At 41.1% G+C, this 18,544-nt stretch overlaps 1 protein-coding gene across 1 annotated transcript; it reads right to left on the minus strand.

Moving 5' to 3' along the window:
* Positions 1 to 13,400: 13,400 nt before the first annotated feature.
* On the minus strand, positions 13,401 to 17,077 carry LOC145450504 (protein CIP2A-like). The gene has a single exon (XM_080329023.1). The coding sequence runs from the start codon at positions 16,778 to 16,780 to the stop codon at positions 13,925 to 13,927; it is 2,856 nt and encodes a 951-aa protein (XP_080185149.1). The 5' UTR covers positions 16,781 to 17,077; the 3' UTR covers positions 13,401 to 13,924.
* Between the last annotated feature and the right edge of the window lie 1,467 nt (positions 17,078 to 18,544).

An 18,544-nucleotide genomic window follows, 5' to 3' on the forward strand; every position in this document is an offset into this window, starting at 1 on the left:
ATCAGCCTGTAATGTCGAATGTATGGTACTTTATATTTTTTACCACGATGTCAATTTATACACGACGATAACGGTGGCCTTTACCCTCAGTTGGGGCCTCAAACTCAACGACATTTTACTTACACATTTACGACTTCGTAACTTTGTGAACTCGCTGGTAGCATGACAGGAGGCCCATCAAAGACAGGACAAAAGTAACTGAACCGGACGAATACCATGGGCATGTCCACCATTACAAAAACTTCTACGAAAATGATCTGACGCGATATAATAGGTGACAAATGATATATGGGTGTACTGATTCTTCTTTATATGATTTCTGTCTTGTACCTGGCACTGTCGATCATTATAACAGCAACATTACGATTATTTGACGAAATGTTGAAATAATGGCAAAGCAAAGTCTCGAGGCAAGTCTTTGAATGATTTTGCGCTTTTAATACATATACTCATTTAACAATGAACCATTCCGCAAATTATGAGCGCATGGTGGGAACTTCATAGCAACATTATTCCCAGAATTTGCTGTTAACAACTTCGGATAGGTGGTAAATCCATTTTAAAACAATGAATCAAGCAGAAAAGAACAGGTCATTGGTATACGAAAAGACCCAGTTATTATTGAAACGCTGCCTCCGCAAATAGTAGAAGAGTTTTGAACGTCTGCTTCTAAAACATATTCCATGATCGGTGCAAACGCACTCAAACTTATATTGTCATTTGCATCTTCATGTCTCTTTGAACATGACTTTTCTGTTTTGACCGAAATTAAAAGCTGTATAAACGAGAGAAACCATTGCTTGGAATTGATAAGAAATGCAGATCTGTGTGTCAACAATGCAACCTCGTTTGAGTCGCATATGTTCGCATATAGGCAAGTGCACCACCATTCTCGTGTGCCACAAGCTGAAACAGTTTTTGAACTACTGATAACTGATGTGCAGTCATACAGGCAGGTGGCCCTGGTTCGATTCCAGCCGTCGGAGGTTATTCTGGGCTCGTCTAGCCCCGTGTCGTTGTTCTTACGGCGACAAAAAGGCCCAGAAAAAAGACCCGATGGAGAACAGGAGCAAGAAATAGCTTCTAAACAGGGCCGAAGATGAAAGAATAACATCGAATAAGACTGTCGGGCACTAGGTCGAGGTGGATGCCAGCAGTTCAATAGACCCCAAGTGGTTGGTCCGTTCGGCATCCCCCTATCTGTTCATTGTGTATGTTGTATATCTCATTGTACATTGCGTGTGTCTTGGGCAGATGAAAATATAATCTGCCATTGATTGAATGATCAACCTTCATCGTGAAATACTTCTTTGTTCTTCTTGGCAGACAAGACAGCGTATTGGTGAAGCGTCCGGCTTCTTGGTCGGTAGGTCGTGGGTTCGATTCCGGGCCGAGTCAGACCAAAGACCTGATTGGTAACGCTGGTATCCATAACGTCCCTGCTTGGCGCTCATGCATCACTGGGATAGCATGGAAGGGTGGTGCAAGACTTAGAAAGCCGTAAAAGACTATATCTGCACCTTCCTTGTCCAGCGGCATATGCACATCATGCACTCATGGTATGCATATGTACAGATTGTGTGTATGTGTAATGTGTATCATGAGTCGGTGTATATGCCGCAAAGACATCAAGGACAAAAATACACTATGTCCTTTCCTTCCCTTCTTTTCCTCCATAATTAGTGTGCACGATTGCACGACAATTTCATATGTATTAAATACAGGGCCGTAACAGCACTTCGTCAGGCTCCCCCAAAACGTTGGTCTTGGGCCCCCACAGGGTGGTAAACCCAACCCACCCTCACGATATTCGCTGTTTACCGCTACTTGTCATCTACATTGGTTTCCGTTCTGTGAGTCAGCTTTTGTCGCCGAAACACGCGAAGCGCCAGAAATTTATATAATTCATGGCTGAATCGGTCAATATGGTCGGTTATTGCATATATATAGCTATTAATGTTTACCCTCTCTCTGCTCACGTAATCTGATTTACCGGTAGAGCTGAGTGAGTGTGTTTAAAAAGGTAGGAACCCTCAATAATAATTAAACATCTACGGGTGAATACCCGTTGACAGGAACGAAACAGCACTTCGTCAGGCCCCCCAACAAAACTTGAGTCATGGGCTTCCATAAGGTGATAAACCGTCCCCGATCACGTTGTTCGCTTTTGCCACGAAATTATAGCGATGCCGATTCGTGAGCCAGCGCGATGCGCGAAAATTTTCGATAATTCATGATAAATCGGCCAATAAGATCGGGAATTGCATATATATTGCTATGAATTTCTTGTCCTCTCTGCTCAGATTAACCTGTATAACTGAGTGAGGTGTCTTCGAAACTGTAGAGCCCGTAAATAATAATTAAACATATTCGGGCGGGCGGGCCGTTGGTATGACTTCGTTACATGATATTATTTCGTGACCTCCTGTCTGCTATATCAAAAATATAGAATCGCCCGAACGTATACTAAACTAAAAGTTCACACGATTTCAAATTGGTATTTCTTCACTGCCATATAATTTTTCCCTGCGGGATGGTATTGGTCATGTGAGGTTCAAATTGCCAAGACAGGAACATTCGGCACCAGTCATTTAGGCGCCTATGGACAATTAACTCTATATGTATTTTGTATATATAACGAAGTTTTCGATCAGCATAAGGGCAGTCCCTGTCGGCCAAGGTTTTCTCACTGCCGATCGTTCTGGCACACTTCTTGGAGTGGCATATCACATGGCCTAAAACTTTATTTATCTTGGTGCGTCGTGGCGCGGTAATGGCTAACGCCGATATGCCCATATCTATAAATGTTGCGTATTTTTTCTTGGGGGAAGAGTAGCCAATATTAAAGATATTTGTCAACTTGAAATCACGCGCAGCACGGAAAATTTTTGTAAAAAGTTGCACAAATTTACAAAAAAGACTCTATAATTTATGCTAATTCATGAAATAATTTTGGGCCCCTTTCCAGCTCGTCCCCCCCCCCCCCAATTGGGTGTTTGGGGTGCGGCAGTTACGGCCCTGATTAAATATAGTACGTATATATGTATAAGTCCTCGAATATCTCTGGTATTTTGGTTTCGTACGATGCCATGATGACAGGTACTGTCCATACAAAAGCGTTTCAAGTACCAGTAATAGGCCTACTTACAGAAACTGTTCTTATGCCAGAATTAAACTTTTAACATTTTAAGTCCCATATTAGGTGCACGCAACATCATTTTAAACCTATCGACCTACATAACATTCGTGTCGGACATGTTTCTAATTCGTCGCCCAAATTATATGGTTTTAAAATTTAATGACGAGAGTTTTCCGCAAGATCTCAGCCATGCGTCACAGTTAATCAAGTTACTAAGGTGTTTACGACATTTGTTGTAGCTGGACGAACGTTCGTCCAGTACACAGAGAAGAAATTGAGCCCGAGCGACACTATATAGCTTGTTACATTCAGAGCGTGTGGCGAGATAGCGCAGTGGTATAATCCGCGGCTGCAACACCAATGGGTGCGGGTTCGAGTCCGACCGAGGTCGACTTCCGAATTCCGATACCTAAGTGTTGGAGGTTTACCTAGGCTCCTCCTCGCCACCTCATCCGCGCCAGCGGTGTCTTACAAAAGCCTAGAGGTGGGCCGTGCTATAAGTCGGCAGTTACGGAAAAATAAGAAGAATATCGGCCTGGTGTAAATGACCATAGTAGTCGACAAACACCATGAATACCCCAAAACAAACAAACAAACAAACATTCAGAGCGTGGGCCTGGGCATGGAGGTGAAGGTGAATTAGTGATGCTCAATTTAAGATTGCATGAAGCAATTCACTCATACAAACAACTCGTTTCATCGCAAGAGAAGATTACTCTCAATCCACTGCCCAGTGTCCACGCTTCAATCTTGAATATCCCAGTTTATTTCGCGACAAAGTCCACAAAGTTTATCCATTGGAGTTCTCCATGGGTCTGGCCACATAGTTTCGAATCACCCAGTTCTCGATTTTGCCCAGCCACATAGCCATAGTTTCTAGTCATCAACTGGTGATGATCGTACATATGTTGTTGAGATTGCAGATCGATAGAGTTATTTCTCTTCTCCCTCTCTTTTTCATATATGTTTGCTACGAATGACATCCATCGTCCTGTATTATGTTGCGAAATTGTCGTGTGCTGATCAGCCATGATGTTAACTCTTTGAGGACTGTATTGAGAAATTGATAACATACATGAATTCACACTTTATTATAGCATCAGCAAGAATGGGGATTTCCACAACAGACTGGAGGTAAACTCAGTATAATGACATCACGGAAAACGGTTTCGTTATGAAGCCACAAAGACGTTTCACTCTCAACGTAGAGAATCCGAAATTCTGTTATTTTATCCTGTTATCTGAAATTATTATGGGCTAACGTGACCATGGGACCGTGGGTATACTTCTCTTTGCTGAATAAAATTACTTCTCTTGGGTGATGTAACATCCAGCCGCTAACATAAAGTCGAGCATCGCACATCATATGACGGTATCGTGAAAGACATTTATTGTCGATTTTCGCTGTGCATGCGATGGCAATGACGAACTTTGGTGTTATGTCCAGTCCATTATATATGGGTTGTTGCGCACTCTTACCGATAAACAATGTATATGTGGGCTGAGCTGAATTTGAATTGCTGCGCAGTGCGCAACTGCCGCATATAGCGTGCCCTCAGTGCAATTAATTTATCGACTGATATCAAGTTTTCCAGTCACGACCATTATACGATACCCATTGATTCAGTAAATGATCTCGTCTCGACGCTCTGATTCGCACTTTGCTTATAGTTGAATTTTTTTGACGCGGTCTCGCGCTATGCTGATTTCATATTTTATGACTATTATTCTTTACAGTTTCTATAGCCTTGACTGATTCAAGGGCACCACAACAGCGGACCTTATATCCGTGACGTTTAACATCAAATAAAATGAACGAAATTTAATTATTGGAAGCGACTTTTAAGCAAACTTTAGCCGGATTCCAACTTGAACATGGTACCAAATTATTGATACAGCTTGGATTTGAATCTAAAATCCAGAGCACTATTTGGATTTTAAAATATAAAATCAATAAATCTTTTGCATTCATTTCAGATTGCACTGTACGTAGGCTACACAGTACAGTGTGCACTTGCACATGTACATCGTCTATTTATTTTCCCGCCGCATTATATATACTAATCTGCAAAGATTAATTCAATAAATAGGAATTTAGTCCATATTTTCGGGAACTTTCACTTCGACTTTACCAAAATTTGTTCGTAAGGGTCACAAATGAATTCAAGCTCGTCTAATAGAACGTAGACTAGGGGTGTTCAAAAATGACTTTTTTCTCCAATCGTACTGGCTACTTTATAAAATTGTTCGTTAAAAACTATATTCTTCAAATCTTAATTCTTCGACGGCAATAACTCCGCTTCCACTGGTTGGAATTGAACGAAATTTGGTGAACATCGTTTCTATAGACAACCTAACACTTTCATGGGGTGAACAGAAAATTTTCATATTTTCAAATTTTTTGTTATTATTTTTATATATTAAATAAAAAAAATTCTTCTCCTGTAGCAATGCGGCTACAGGTTGGAATTGAACCAAATTTGGTGTGTCGGCTTAAATTAGGTAACCTAACAATTTAACATGTAGCCAGTGGTACGATTTGAGAAAAAAAGTCATTTTTGAAGACCCTAACGTAGACTTTTCTCTATCGCCACCCCGCGGGTTATCACGTTGGCGAAACACACATTGATATCTATCCTTCGCAAGCCAACAACTGGATATCTATGTGCTGAATTTGATGCAACTGAACAATACTACCTACTTGACCTGTGGCTTCATCACTCCCAGTTCTTAAGACCGCGCAGAGACTTTGTGCAATACAATATAATCACTTCTTAGCGTACACTGGATGTGAAGACCTTTCAGGGGTTTGCACCATCCCCAGGGCTTTGGAGCAGTCGTAAATTTCAAACAGCTCCAGCTCTGGCTCCGGAGCGCACTTCTATGATGAATTAGCACAGGCTCCAAGCTCCCGAGCTCATTGATACCACTGCTCCGGCTCCATCTCCGGCTCCGGCAACTACGGTTCGGTTGTAGCCGTCGCAAGGAACCATCATTTTGTAGGGGTATGCAAAGTCATGTGACGTAATAACTACATCGTGTCGTCTGTCGATGACGTCATATCCACACGAAAACGCAATTTATATTGTACACATGATACAGCATTAAAACAGTGAGATGATGTTTTAATACTGCTACTCCGCTCGTTAATATCAAGCCAGCATACAGCCCAATTTAATCTTGAAACGGTGCGATTTGTTCAGATGTAACTGCAGAAATGAGCGCATGTCGCGACCGTAACAGCAGAAATTCCCGTTTACCAAATATACCCAATGGCTTCGAATTCGATATTAGTGCGCTTGTTACCAGTCCGTCCATCGTCGATCAAGTTTAGTGGAGTATAGAAAGTTCCCCTTCAAACGAATCGAATAAACTCGAAATTAGTTTCACTCACAAGCTGGTAGTGCATCAATATTTGAGAACTTAATTCAACGTCGTGCACTGTACCAGTTAGTAACCAATTACACTGGCGCAAGCTCGCAAGTGACATTGCACGACAATTCAAGAATGCGAGTGTATCAAGCAGACAAGAATGAATACACAAAATTGATCAGAAATTGGAAAGCGCTCATCCGATCCAATCACTAATTACCCTCTTATATTCGACACCATAGGGCAGTTTTCGGGCACACCGCATTGACTAGCTCGCATCGCGGCAGTTGTAGGCTATATATGCGGACTATAACCGCGATCTGGGCTGATTCGATGTATTTCCCTATTTACGTTCGCAAATCGTTACTAGAGAAATGATCGCGAACTTGAATTCATATATTCGTCTCAATACTAATTAGGTATATTGCTCAGCTCACATAAGCATGAATCCCGTTTCGTGACATGCATGGTTTTTTCATTATTTTGCGAACCATACAATAGGGTCCATCAAACCACTAGGTGTCGCCAGACTTTAGGTGGTAACCGCCGTTGTTACGTACGCGGTTGCCGTTATCAGAAACCTGTAGGTTACTTTCTCGCAGAGGTGGTCAAAGTAGTCAAGAAAGCTACTCAAGTAGAAGTAGAAGTAGTGACGAAAAAATCTACTCAAGTACGAGTAGAAGTACTTCTTCAATAAGCCACCTAAAACTACTTGAAGTAGAAGTAGGATTGGCTGACTTTAAATCTACTCAAGTAAGTAAGTAGTTTTGAAAACAGTCTTAATTCGTTTGCATGGACTGCCAAAAGCTGCGGATTGAGCTATGCAGAAGGTGCAAAGAGCTTGAATCGTATTGATGCATCCCAGAAGGTATCAATTTTCGACAGGATAGGCATTCTCTCGCATCATGGTATGCAAATTATAATATTGATATGAAAATGTGATACTAACCCTTTGTTTACTAGAAGAGCCCGTTTTAGAGAATATCATGGCATTGTGCCCTGCTCCATATGATAAGGCACCGAGTTTAGGCGAAGAGCAATACGTAGAAGTTGTATCGGATACGATATCATCACTTTGCGCGATTAGTATACGTTAATAACAAATATTGTGGATCGTAAAAGTTATATTTAGTGTACCGGTAGCTTTACTTTCGGAAAATAGAGGCATTACTACACTTTCTTTTATGCTTTTATTCTTTTATGTATGTTCTGCAGACAAAAGGACTGAAATAAATTAGAACTCAAAGTATGGTACTCGCAATTGAAAGTTAAATACAAATACCACTTCTAAAAAGCGGAAAATATACATTTCATGTCTTTTGTCCATAAAGCTTCAAAGGTGATCTACTAAATCAGGTGTAACAATCAAAAAAGCTGGATTTTCCAGATTAGCAGGACACGTCATGGGCTGCTAGATTACGAAATGATAGGTAATTGCTAGATTGCAAAACGGTAGTTTCAAACATTGTGGTGGGCCATTTACTGTGATGAAATATTTGATATGGGCGACAATGCAGTGTGAGCGGAACCACGCAACCCGGTACCTAAATTATATTCACTGATACTTTGTTGAAAACATATTTGTCACTCCATAACTACTGTGCGCGAAGCGCAAAAAACATTCTGGGCTTTACTTGATTTTTATGACTATTAAATGTTGGTAGGGCCTACTCCGTGAAAACAGCACCAAAATTCCTCAGGCTATCTTTCGTATTGGGGGATTAAACTACTTCTACTTGACAAACTGAAAATAGCGAAAAGTAAGTAAGTAGATCACAAAATATTACGAAGTAGAAGTAGAAGTAGAGAAAATCAGATCTACTTGAGTAAGTACCAGAAGTAGAGGAAAACTACTTAAGTACTTCCAAAAAGTAGAAGTACTTCGTTACTGACCACCTCTGCTTTCTCGATTGTGTAAGGGTATTTTATATGGAAATAATGGCTACAACATATTCTACGTGGACCGTGAGCTCGCTATAAAATGAACTAAAACTTCGAAAACTTCTGGTGCTGAGCTGGTAGCCGACATTTAGTTGACAATTTCACATTCTCACCTAGATCAAATCGGCCTTATTTCCTTCCGTAGAAGCTTTCCGAAGTTTTAGTTCATTTTATAGCGAGCTCACGGTCCCCGTAGAATATGTTGTAGCCATTTTTTCCATATAAAATACCCTTACACAATCGAGAAAGTAACCTACAGGTTTCTGACAGAGATGAGCGGATTTGAAATTTCTATGTCCTAATCCAATCCAAATCCGAACCTTCAAATCCAAATCCTAATCCATAACTTTTTCATATTCAAGTCCATGTCCAATCCTAATCCGATTCCAACTGGAAATTCAGAAAAAATACTAATTTATGTAATGGAGGGATTCGAAAATTTTCTTTCACAACCAACGATTCACTTGAATCAAGATAACTTAGTAACCATAATTACATTAATAACTGATCTGAATAAAGTTTGTCGCCATTCGCCACACGACATTTCAATCTTCCAGAAAATAGGTAAATCCAATCCAAATCCTAATCCGTTCTGAAAAAAATGTCTAATCCAAATCCAATCCAAATCCGACAAAATTTCACAAATCCTGTTTTTTCAAAACCTAATCCTAATCCATGCTCATCTCTGGTTTCTGAATACAACCGCATACGTAACAAAGGTGGTTACCACGTAGTCTGGCGACACCTAGTGGTTTGATGGACCCTATTGACCATCGGTGTTGTGCTGATTACGAATTTGAGGGAATACCTAATACCGTAATTAGGTGCCTACGGAGTAAGCGCGGCAAATCCATCCCACCCAGGTTTCGCACATGTGTATAGACATTAGACAATTAAACATGGTTACTGGTTAGTTAGAAAAGGTGGTGCCAACGAGGCAACAATTCTCAATTTTTTTAACGTAATCGTAAAATTATGTGAATTCAGCCATCAGTAAAAGCATAGCATCTTATGAAATACATCGGAGCCGGAGCTACTGTTCATAGAACCGGCTCCAACTCCGGTTCCTCTTGAATTCTATATTGAGTTCCGGCTCCGGGGCTCCGGCTCCTGGCTCCGGCTCCAAAGCCCTGTTCCCTAGTACAGTGGGTCTCACCCTTTCTGCCTTCGCGGACCCCTTTGAACCGTTACGGACCCACGCGGACCCCTAACGGAGCGGAGTTATTGCCGTCGAAAAATTTGGATTTGAATAAAATAGTATTTACGGTGACCGATTCTTTGTTTATTTTTTATAGTTGTGCTCACCGTAAATACTATTTTATTCAAATCCAAATTTTTCGACGGCAATAACTCCGCTTCCACTGGTTGGAATTGAACCAAATTTGGTGAGCATCGTTTCTATAGACAGCCTAACACTTTCATGGGGTGAACAGAAAATTTTCAATTTTTTTATTATTTATTTTTATATAATAAATAGAAACTTTCATCTCCAGTAGCAAAGCGGTTACTGACTGGAATTGAACCAAATTTTGTGTGTAGGCTTAAATTAGGCAACCTAACAATTTTATCAAGTAGCCAGTACGATTCGAGAAAAAAAGTCATTTTTGAAGAGCCCTAATGATCATATGAAGTAGTTCAACTTGAGATTTTAAAAGGGTTAAGAGGCTGGTGTGGAGCGTTTGATCGTAGTGAAACAGCGTTTGATGTTTTACAGTGATTAGCTAATGCAAAGCTACTTGATTCGACACCATATTTATGCTCGTGTCTGAACCTTTATCTGGTCGTTGGTGTTTCAATTGCGAGCTGTGTGAGGAGCTTCTCAAAGCTCAAACTGATTAAGTCATATTTACGTTCTACCATGAATGATGATCGGCTATCAGCTCTATCCATTCTGTCTATAGAAAGAGACTACGTTAAAAAACTTGAATTTAAGGATATTATAGCTGATTTTGCTTTGAGGCTGTTATTGATTTTCTATTTGCACAATATATTCGTTCGGTATTTCTTGTCTTTATGATTTTTGGCCTTATGAGGCTGAGACGCGGCATATTATTTGTAATTATTTTCATTGACAAGATTGCTTGAGCATGAATCTATGTCGAAATTTGCTGCGGTGTACTTGGGGGGAGGGGGCATTTTTAGCGAGAGCCAGGGGCGGCAGCACATGCTGCTACGCCAGTGCATTTGGATCGATGCTTTATTCAAAGATAGTGGTTCCAAACCTGGGGTAGTTTGCCTTTATTCTGGGGTTCACGAAGATGTTGAACGTGATAAGCTTCCAACATAGGCCGTGAGGAAGTCTAAGCAAATGTGCCGACCTTTAATTAGTAATCAGCTTGTCAAATTTCGAGCTGGACCACGGCAAATTGGAAATGGAGTCGCGACCATAAAAGGTTGGAAACCACCGGATGTGCGGTGTTCATATAGCTCATTGGTGCGGTGCGGTGCGCACCGGCATTAAGGTGATAAATAATCTTATCGGCGTGACATGAGCATGACTTTACGATGTACTATTACGCTCCTTGCATTTTCGAAGTCATCATCATCCTCTATACTAGAGTTACCATATTTTTGAAACATAAATTCCGGACGCTCTTTAGCGCCCACTGGCGGATTTCAAAATGAGGTATGAGCACATTGTGGATCAACACGACGTCACACTAGAAAAGCTTTGTCTATCGACTAGAGGTGGTCACGATCCGATCCAGGAGTGTGTGGTTGTGTGTTGTAAGTTGTAACTAGGGCCGAAGTCACATTTTCCAGCCCCCTCGCGCCCAAATAAACACCGATTATGAGCCGATTGTAGGGTAAGCGCAACTTCTGAGGGCTTGCTATATGCATCTGGTCGTTAAATGATTTGAATGAATTATGTCAATAGTATTGGTTCTTCCATAGATTACTATATATGGTCAGAGTTGATGTTTTTGCGACATATACACAGACTCATGATATACATACACACGATCTGAGCACATGATGTGCATATGCCACTGGACAAAAAAGGTGCAGTGTACGGCTTTCTAAGTCTCGCACCGCCTCTCCATGCTATCATAATGCGCCGAGCAGGGAAGTCATGGATACAAGTGTTATTAATCAGGTCTTCGGCCCGACGACCTACCGATCCCACGAACCCATGAACCTACCGATCAAGTAGCCGGACGCGTCACCATTACGCTATCTTGTCTGTTTACGCTATATTGACGCTATATCTTGTACATGGCTAAGTCAGATGTCCAAACAGCCTAAACCGACTCAATGAATATACCGTTATCTTGTAATTGCGATTACAATTAAACTTATTTCTGTAACTTAATGATATTTTCATTAATTTTTGATCGCAGTTTTTGCGAGGGTGGTAGTCCCCATATTAAAATCAATTTACGCGTTACTAAATCGCGCGCAGCGCGAAGAAAAATTTCATGTAGCATAAACTTCCCAAAAATAATATTGTTTATGTTGATTTAGGAAAAAATTATAAGCTTACTTCAAAATTCCGGACATTTAGGCATATTTCAGAAATTCCTCCCGGACGCAGTTTTAACAGTGAAATTCCGGACATGTCCGGGAAATTCCGGACGTATGGCAACCCTACTCTATACCAGCTCTACAGCCAAACTGTTTAGAGTCAAGTGTACCTGTTTGATGCTTGTGTGATCAGACTAGATGACCTTCACGGTCTTATCGATCATTCCTATCTAATACTGAATACTGTGCAAGCATATTTTCTGTACCACTATCACTGCTGTGTGTTATGTATTTTGGTTGGATGAAAATAAAGACTCTCTCTCTCTCTCTCTCTACCGCTAACTCTGATCATATGGGCAGAGAGACGATCAAATTTATATAGTAATATATGGAAGAACCACTATTATTGACATAATTAATTCAAACCATTTAACGACCAGATGCATATAGTAATAAGCATAGTCTTATAGTCTTATAAAGGCTATGGTAATAAGCCCCCAGAAGGTCCATCGATTACCCTACGGTGGGCCCAAAATCAGTGTTTATTTGTGCGGGAGGGGGCTGAAAAAATGTGGCTTCGGCCCTGTTTACAACCTACAACCACTGAGCTATATAAACAACACAACACAACACACAACCACTTACTCCTGAACCGGATCGTGACCACCTCTAGTCGATCGACGGACAAATATTTGCTGTTGTGACGTCATATTGATCGACAAATGTGCTCCGACCGCATATTAAAATCCACTAGTGGACGCTAAAGAGCGTCCGGAATTCGTGTCACAAAAATATGGTAACCCTACTAGCTGCATTTCTTGTAATACGCGATTGTGTCTTGAGAATCTGCGTCGCCCTGGATTTGATGAACGAGTGCCTAAAATCCATTTCCGCCAATATCTGTGATGGTCCATTCCGACGACACATTTGGGTATGATCGCAACATAGAAGGTACTAAAATTGAAAAACATATTTTTAATGAAGATACAGCGTCCAGCCTAGTCATTTCTATCATGCAGCTCATCTTTATAAGTTATTCCGTAATATTGGTTATGTATATCACAGACAGGAGAAAATGGGTTTTGCAAACATTTTGAAGTCACCCTGATTGACCTGCACGACTGCGACTTCTATATCTCACCACAAACCTCAAAAAAACGTCCATTCTGTTAATGTGAGTACTGAAGTTTTAGCAGCGATGAAGTGAAACTGTCTCGTGATTGCCCTAATTGAAAGAAATACAAATTAGGTTAATAACCATTTTGAAAATTTAGAGGCTTCGCAGACCCCCCCCCCCCCTAGGGGTCCGCGGACCCCCGGTTGAGAACCACTGCCCTGGTACCTTCCTCTCATGTCTATGGCATTGCGACGCCACGCTACGACCTCAAGCTAGTAACCTTTGTAAGAGCCACAAGTCACCCAAAACGCCATAACATCCAACCCACGAGACTCATCACAACTCCGAACTAGCACCCACACTACATATGCTAAGCGAAATATATTGAAAATAAAATTGCGTTCTGCCTATTTGACATTCTTGTCACTGGCACAATCTATGTAAATAATTTCAATAGTGGATGGGAGCATACACGTATTGGTGAGGGAAATAACAGGCAAAAAGTCAAGGTATAGCCTAGTAGGGAATTATTACTAGTAACAAACAGCATATATTCACTACAAGCACTAGCACTCGCTAGTATCCACGACACAGTTTGTCATGGTGATCCTACCATCACATACCTAGACCCAAGTTTGAACAAATTATTGGATATTTTCAAAGCGACTCCATCCTGGCCACCAGTGATTATCAACGGAACTGTAATATATGCCATAAAGGGTCGTGGGCAACAAATGCTGGAAGGTTTTAGTACCAAAGGTATAAACAGAGGCGGTCAGTAACAAGTAATTCTACTTTTTCAGAATACTACATAATCAAGTGTTGAACTGTTGATGCTTCCAACTTTAAAGAAGAATTGCTCAGGGAGGAGACAAATTTTGGGCCCGCCATTATCCTTGGCTATTTGGCAACTCGGCCGACAGCTGCGTGATCATCGACAAAGTCTGCTTCAGCTTCTCCGACTTCAGCGTTAACTGCTCCACCTTCTCTCTTTCGGACGCCACCTCGTCGACCAGGTCACGTTTCTCCGATATCACGCCGGCCAGCTGTTCCTCCAGCGCGGCGTTGCCTTGATGCAGCTTTTTGATCTCCGCCCCTTTCTCTTTCAATTGATGCTCGGCCTGTTTCACCGATCTCTCCAAAGAGCCGATACGCATTTTCAGATTCTTGGCTTCGTCTTCGAATTTACGCAGTGACGATTCAAGATCCTTATTCAACGCTGCTTGCTCTGCCTTTTCGTTCATGTGTATCCGGATCGCTTTCTCCGTATCTGTCACTAGTCTTTCCAGCTCGTGAATCCTGGCTTGTTTATCGCCAGACTGTTTCAGAAGCTGCAATTTTTCGTCCTCAAGCTGTTCCATCCGGAACACGCCCTCGTTGACTTGGGCCTTCAGCTTCTCGTTATGTTTTTGGAACATGTCGTGCATTTCCCGCAACGTGTCAAACTCTTGCTTTTGCGTCGCTAAGTTTCGTTCTTGGACTTCGATCCGGTGGAGCTTGTCGTTGAAAGCGACTTGCAGGGAGTCGTATTTTTCCGCGATTTTCTGCAGCTCGCGATTCTCCTCCACTGTCGATTCCAACTCCTTCTCGGTTTCTTGCCGGCTTTCGTCGATCGCTTTCATGTCGTGATGCAGATGCTCGCTCTTTGTCTCCGATTCTCGCAGCATTTGCGCCAATTTCTTCGACTCCTCCTCCAGTTGCGATTGTTGACATCTGTGTCGAGCGATCACTCGGTCCGCTTGAGACAACGCAAGCGATTTTGCGTCCAGCAAGTCTTCAAGGTGACTCTGTTTGGTTTGCAATGAAGCTATTTTTTGCTCGTACACGTCCAGTATTTGAGCCGTTTTTCCAAATAGTTTTCTTTCACTGTTCGCGCGATGGTGTATATTTGTAGCGAGCGCGTCCAGATTTTCCTTATCATCGGATGATGAAGAGCTGGGTAAGGACATGACGCTCAAACTTTCTAAAGCATGATTCTCATAAAGATTTGACCACGGAACGTCTTGCTTCGTTTGTTTAGCGGATAATTTTATTCGGTCTGAATGCAATCCAGAACTCATTGCCACTGGAGACCCAACGCACTCCAGCTTCCTTTTCGTTTTATTCACTTCCGCAAGCTTTTCAGCGAGCAGAATAATAGGAAAGTCCGGTAAAGACGAGCCCTCCTGAAACAAACGAAGAACAGATTGGATTTCAATACTTTTGGGGCTCGAGATAGCAGACACAAAAAACGGTATCATTCGGACGTCTTGCAAAGCTTGGAAGAGGTCTTTCGCTATGCTCGGAAGGAGATCCTTGGCCAACATCATGAGTTCCAACGTAGACACAACCACATGAACACCAGTGTTGCTCCACTCGGGTTGAGTCGATACGATTCCTGTTAAGTTGTGCGTCATTTGGTCTTCTAGAATGGAATTTAAGGTGTCCCATTTGAGACTGTCTTTTGCGACACACTGAAACGTATCGTCTTGGGAAAAAACGCATGAGACGAGTTGGATAGTTTTCAATATTTTATGAAGAAGAAAATTGTACTTTGGAACATCACTGTAAGATGAGTTTGAGAGACTTGAATTTACCAACACGAATAAGTCGCTCATCCATTCCTGCGAGGACGGGGTTGTGGATTCCACTATTTCCTCACAAATTTCTCGTACAAGCGTCAATGCCAAAATGGCTGGGTGATGGTCGACGGGTAATCCTAAATCGGAAGTACTGCGCGATGCTACTTTCAGTAATGTTTTCCAGCATTTATCATCATATTCAAAGATTCTTCTACAAAGACTCGACTTCACCAAGTTGAAATCACTAAACTTTAGTAGCACTTCCAATATTTTTGACGCAGCTGGAGTGTCAGTATCAAGTCGGTCGAAGAGCATATTTATACAACCGTGCTCCTCTTCATACATTGAGATTTGCTGCGAAACCTCCTCATAATTAAGAAGCTCAATGCATAGGTCACCCGCTATTATTTGTGCCTCTAAATTATTTTCATCAAACAAGGTGTGAAATATTATTTTCATTGCCTTGAACCAATTTTGTCCACGATAGAGCTTTTTCCCGATGTCATCCTTCCAGAATACCAACGTAAGAATAGAAAGTGCCAGGATACTGCTCTGTGTTGAAACTTGTTTGAGAAGTTGCATCAATCTCCTGATTCTGTTCACAGTCAACAAGGATTTGACTTGAATTTGTATGGAAATATTATTATGCACCAGATGGTTGAGTAACATCATGGATTGGTGTAGCATTTCACCGTCTTCGTCATCAATTTCTTGAAGAAGGAACTCCAGAACTTTATCCATGAACGTGGAGCTGGAATTCACCGGTAATCTGTATGTCAGATTTCCCAATAGGACAAGCACGTGTGGTATGATGTGGGAGTACTTTTCCTCCTTGCCAAACTCTGCGACATGACCATGCAGGGTATTTGATAAGTCAAATGAGTTCTGCAGATGAATGCGTACATCGTGCACCCTAGTAATGGAATTGAAAAACTCGATGACTTTACTGAGCAAGTGAGAGTTGGTGTTCCTGTCTGTTATCAGTTTTTCCATTTCAGTCAAGCACTGGGTTCCAATCACATTCTTAGCGTTGAACAGTCGATCAATTTGAGTCATATCAAGTCCTCCCAACAGCGCATCAATGTGCCTCAATACATGCGAGGCATCGGTTTGGGACAGACTGCTACGGTATTGTACAATTCCCATTGAAAGGGATTTCACGTTAGCAGTCAAATCTTTTTCCATTGTTCTCCGTAAACGCTGAAACGAATAACACAAGAAAACCAGGATTCCGTCAGTTCCATACAAATACACCGCCTTCGGATAAACTGTAAGTCACATCATATCACGACCAACAGTCAACAGACGCCTACTAAACTTCGCGTAAATCGAATGAATGTATTTTCAAATTCGCCGGGTAAAATCGGTACGATAAAGTATACGACGAGAACACAGAATACATGACAACAATGTATCAACGTAAGTAATAAACGCAAAAGGTCCAGCTATGTTACCAGCGTAGTTACATCATTTACGCGCGATGCCAAACTACTATGATATGATGAAGTATCATCTCGGGATGACATATCGAAAAATCGCATGCTTTATATTTAATATGCAATGCGTAACAAAATGACAAAATGAAGACACCATTCATACATAATCCGACACTCGACAGTTTCGAACGCGACTTTCTATTTGGTTAACGATCGATATATTGCTAGAAAATTAACCTCAGCAGGACCTAAACAGCAATTCGTCAGACCCCCCCCTCACACACACACACACACACACACACACACACACCCTAACGTTAGTCTTGGTTCCCCGAAATGCGGTGTTCAATCTAAGGTCAAGAAAAACATACTTCTGAGGGAGGATCCCCCAGCCCGTACCCCCTTTTATGACGAGCCTTTCATTAATATTCGAAAGAGCGAGTTTTAAAGTTATGAGAAATCAGTGCATAATTTTGTCATGGCCTATTAATAATATCGAATGTGCCGTGGTGGTCAAAGTAGTCAAGCAAGAACGCTACTCAAGTAGTAGAAGTAGCGACGCAAAACTCTACTCAAGTATTAGTAGAAGTGGTCTATTTTAAAGCAATCTTAAACTACTGGGAGTAGAACTTCCTGACTTGAAATCTACTCAAGTAAAAGTATGTATATAGTTTCGAAAACGGTCATAATTATACGTTCGCATGGACTGTCAAAAGCTGTTAATTGAGCTATACTGAAGGTTTCAAACGTTATGATGGGCCATATTTACTGTGATGAAATATTTCATATGTGCGACAATGCAATGTGAGTAAAGGGAGCAACGCTACCGCTACCTGAATTTTTGCCTATTCACCGATACTTTCGTGAAAACATACTTGTCACCCCGATCTATACTTGCGCGAAGCGCGATGAAAATTCTGTTTTTTACTCAACTTTTATAAAAATTAAATGTTGGTACTCCATGAAAACAGCCCGGAAAATTTCGGGCCGAAATTCCTCAGTCTCTCTTTCGAATTGGAGGATTATACTCCTACTTCTACTTGACAAACCGAAAACAGCGAAAAGTAAGTAAGTAGATCACAAAATATTTCAAAGTAGAAGTAGTAGTAGCGAAAATGAGATTTACTTAAGTAAGTACCACAAGTAGTGAAAAACTACTTGAGTACTTCGAAAATATAGAAGTACTTCGTTACTGTCGTAAAATTATATATTTTATCCTTAGATTAATACACAAACAATCAATTATACACAAGACACAATGTAATGTAATGAACAAATCAGGGTTGTAAGAAGTCACAAGTCAATTTGACTTTTATAGTCTTGTCTTGACTCGAATCATTTTCAATTTACCATCGATTCAAGTCATCGTCTTTACTCTTCAGTATCGAATTCAACCAACTTCTGCAAAATTCTGCGGTGATAGCGAAGGCCTCATATTCAAAATATAACTAATTTTTCACGTTACTCTAAACATGTTTATCCAAACAGATAAAAGAGTTTCTGGACCTATTTT

The sequence above is a fragment of the Botryllus schlosseri genome, chromosome 11 (assembly GCF_051294905.1).
Source record: "Botryllus schlosseri isolate E-star chromosome 11, Bs_hap1, whole genome shotgun sequence".
NCBI lineage: Eukaryota > Metazoa > Chordata > Ascidiacea > Stolidobranchia > Styelidae > Botryllus > Botryllus schlosseri.

Excerpts from the sequence above, each read along its gene's own strand:
- LOC145450504 (XM_080329023.1), bottom strand. The coding sequence starts at position 16,780 with ATGGAAAAAGATTTGACTGCTAACGTGAAATCCCTTTCAATGGGAATT.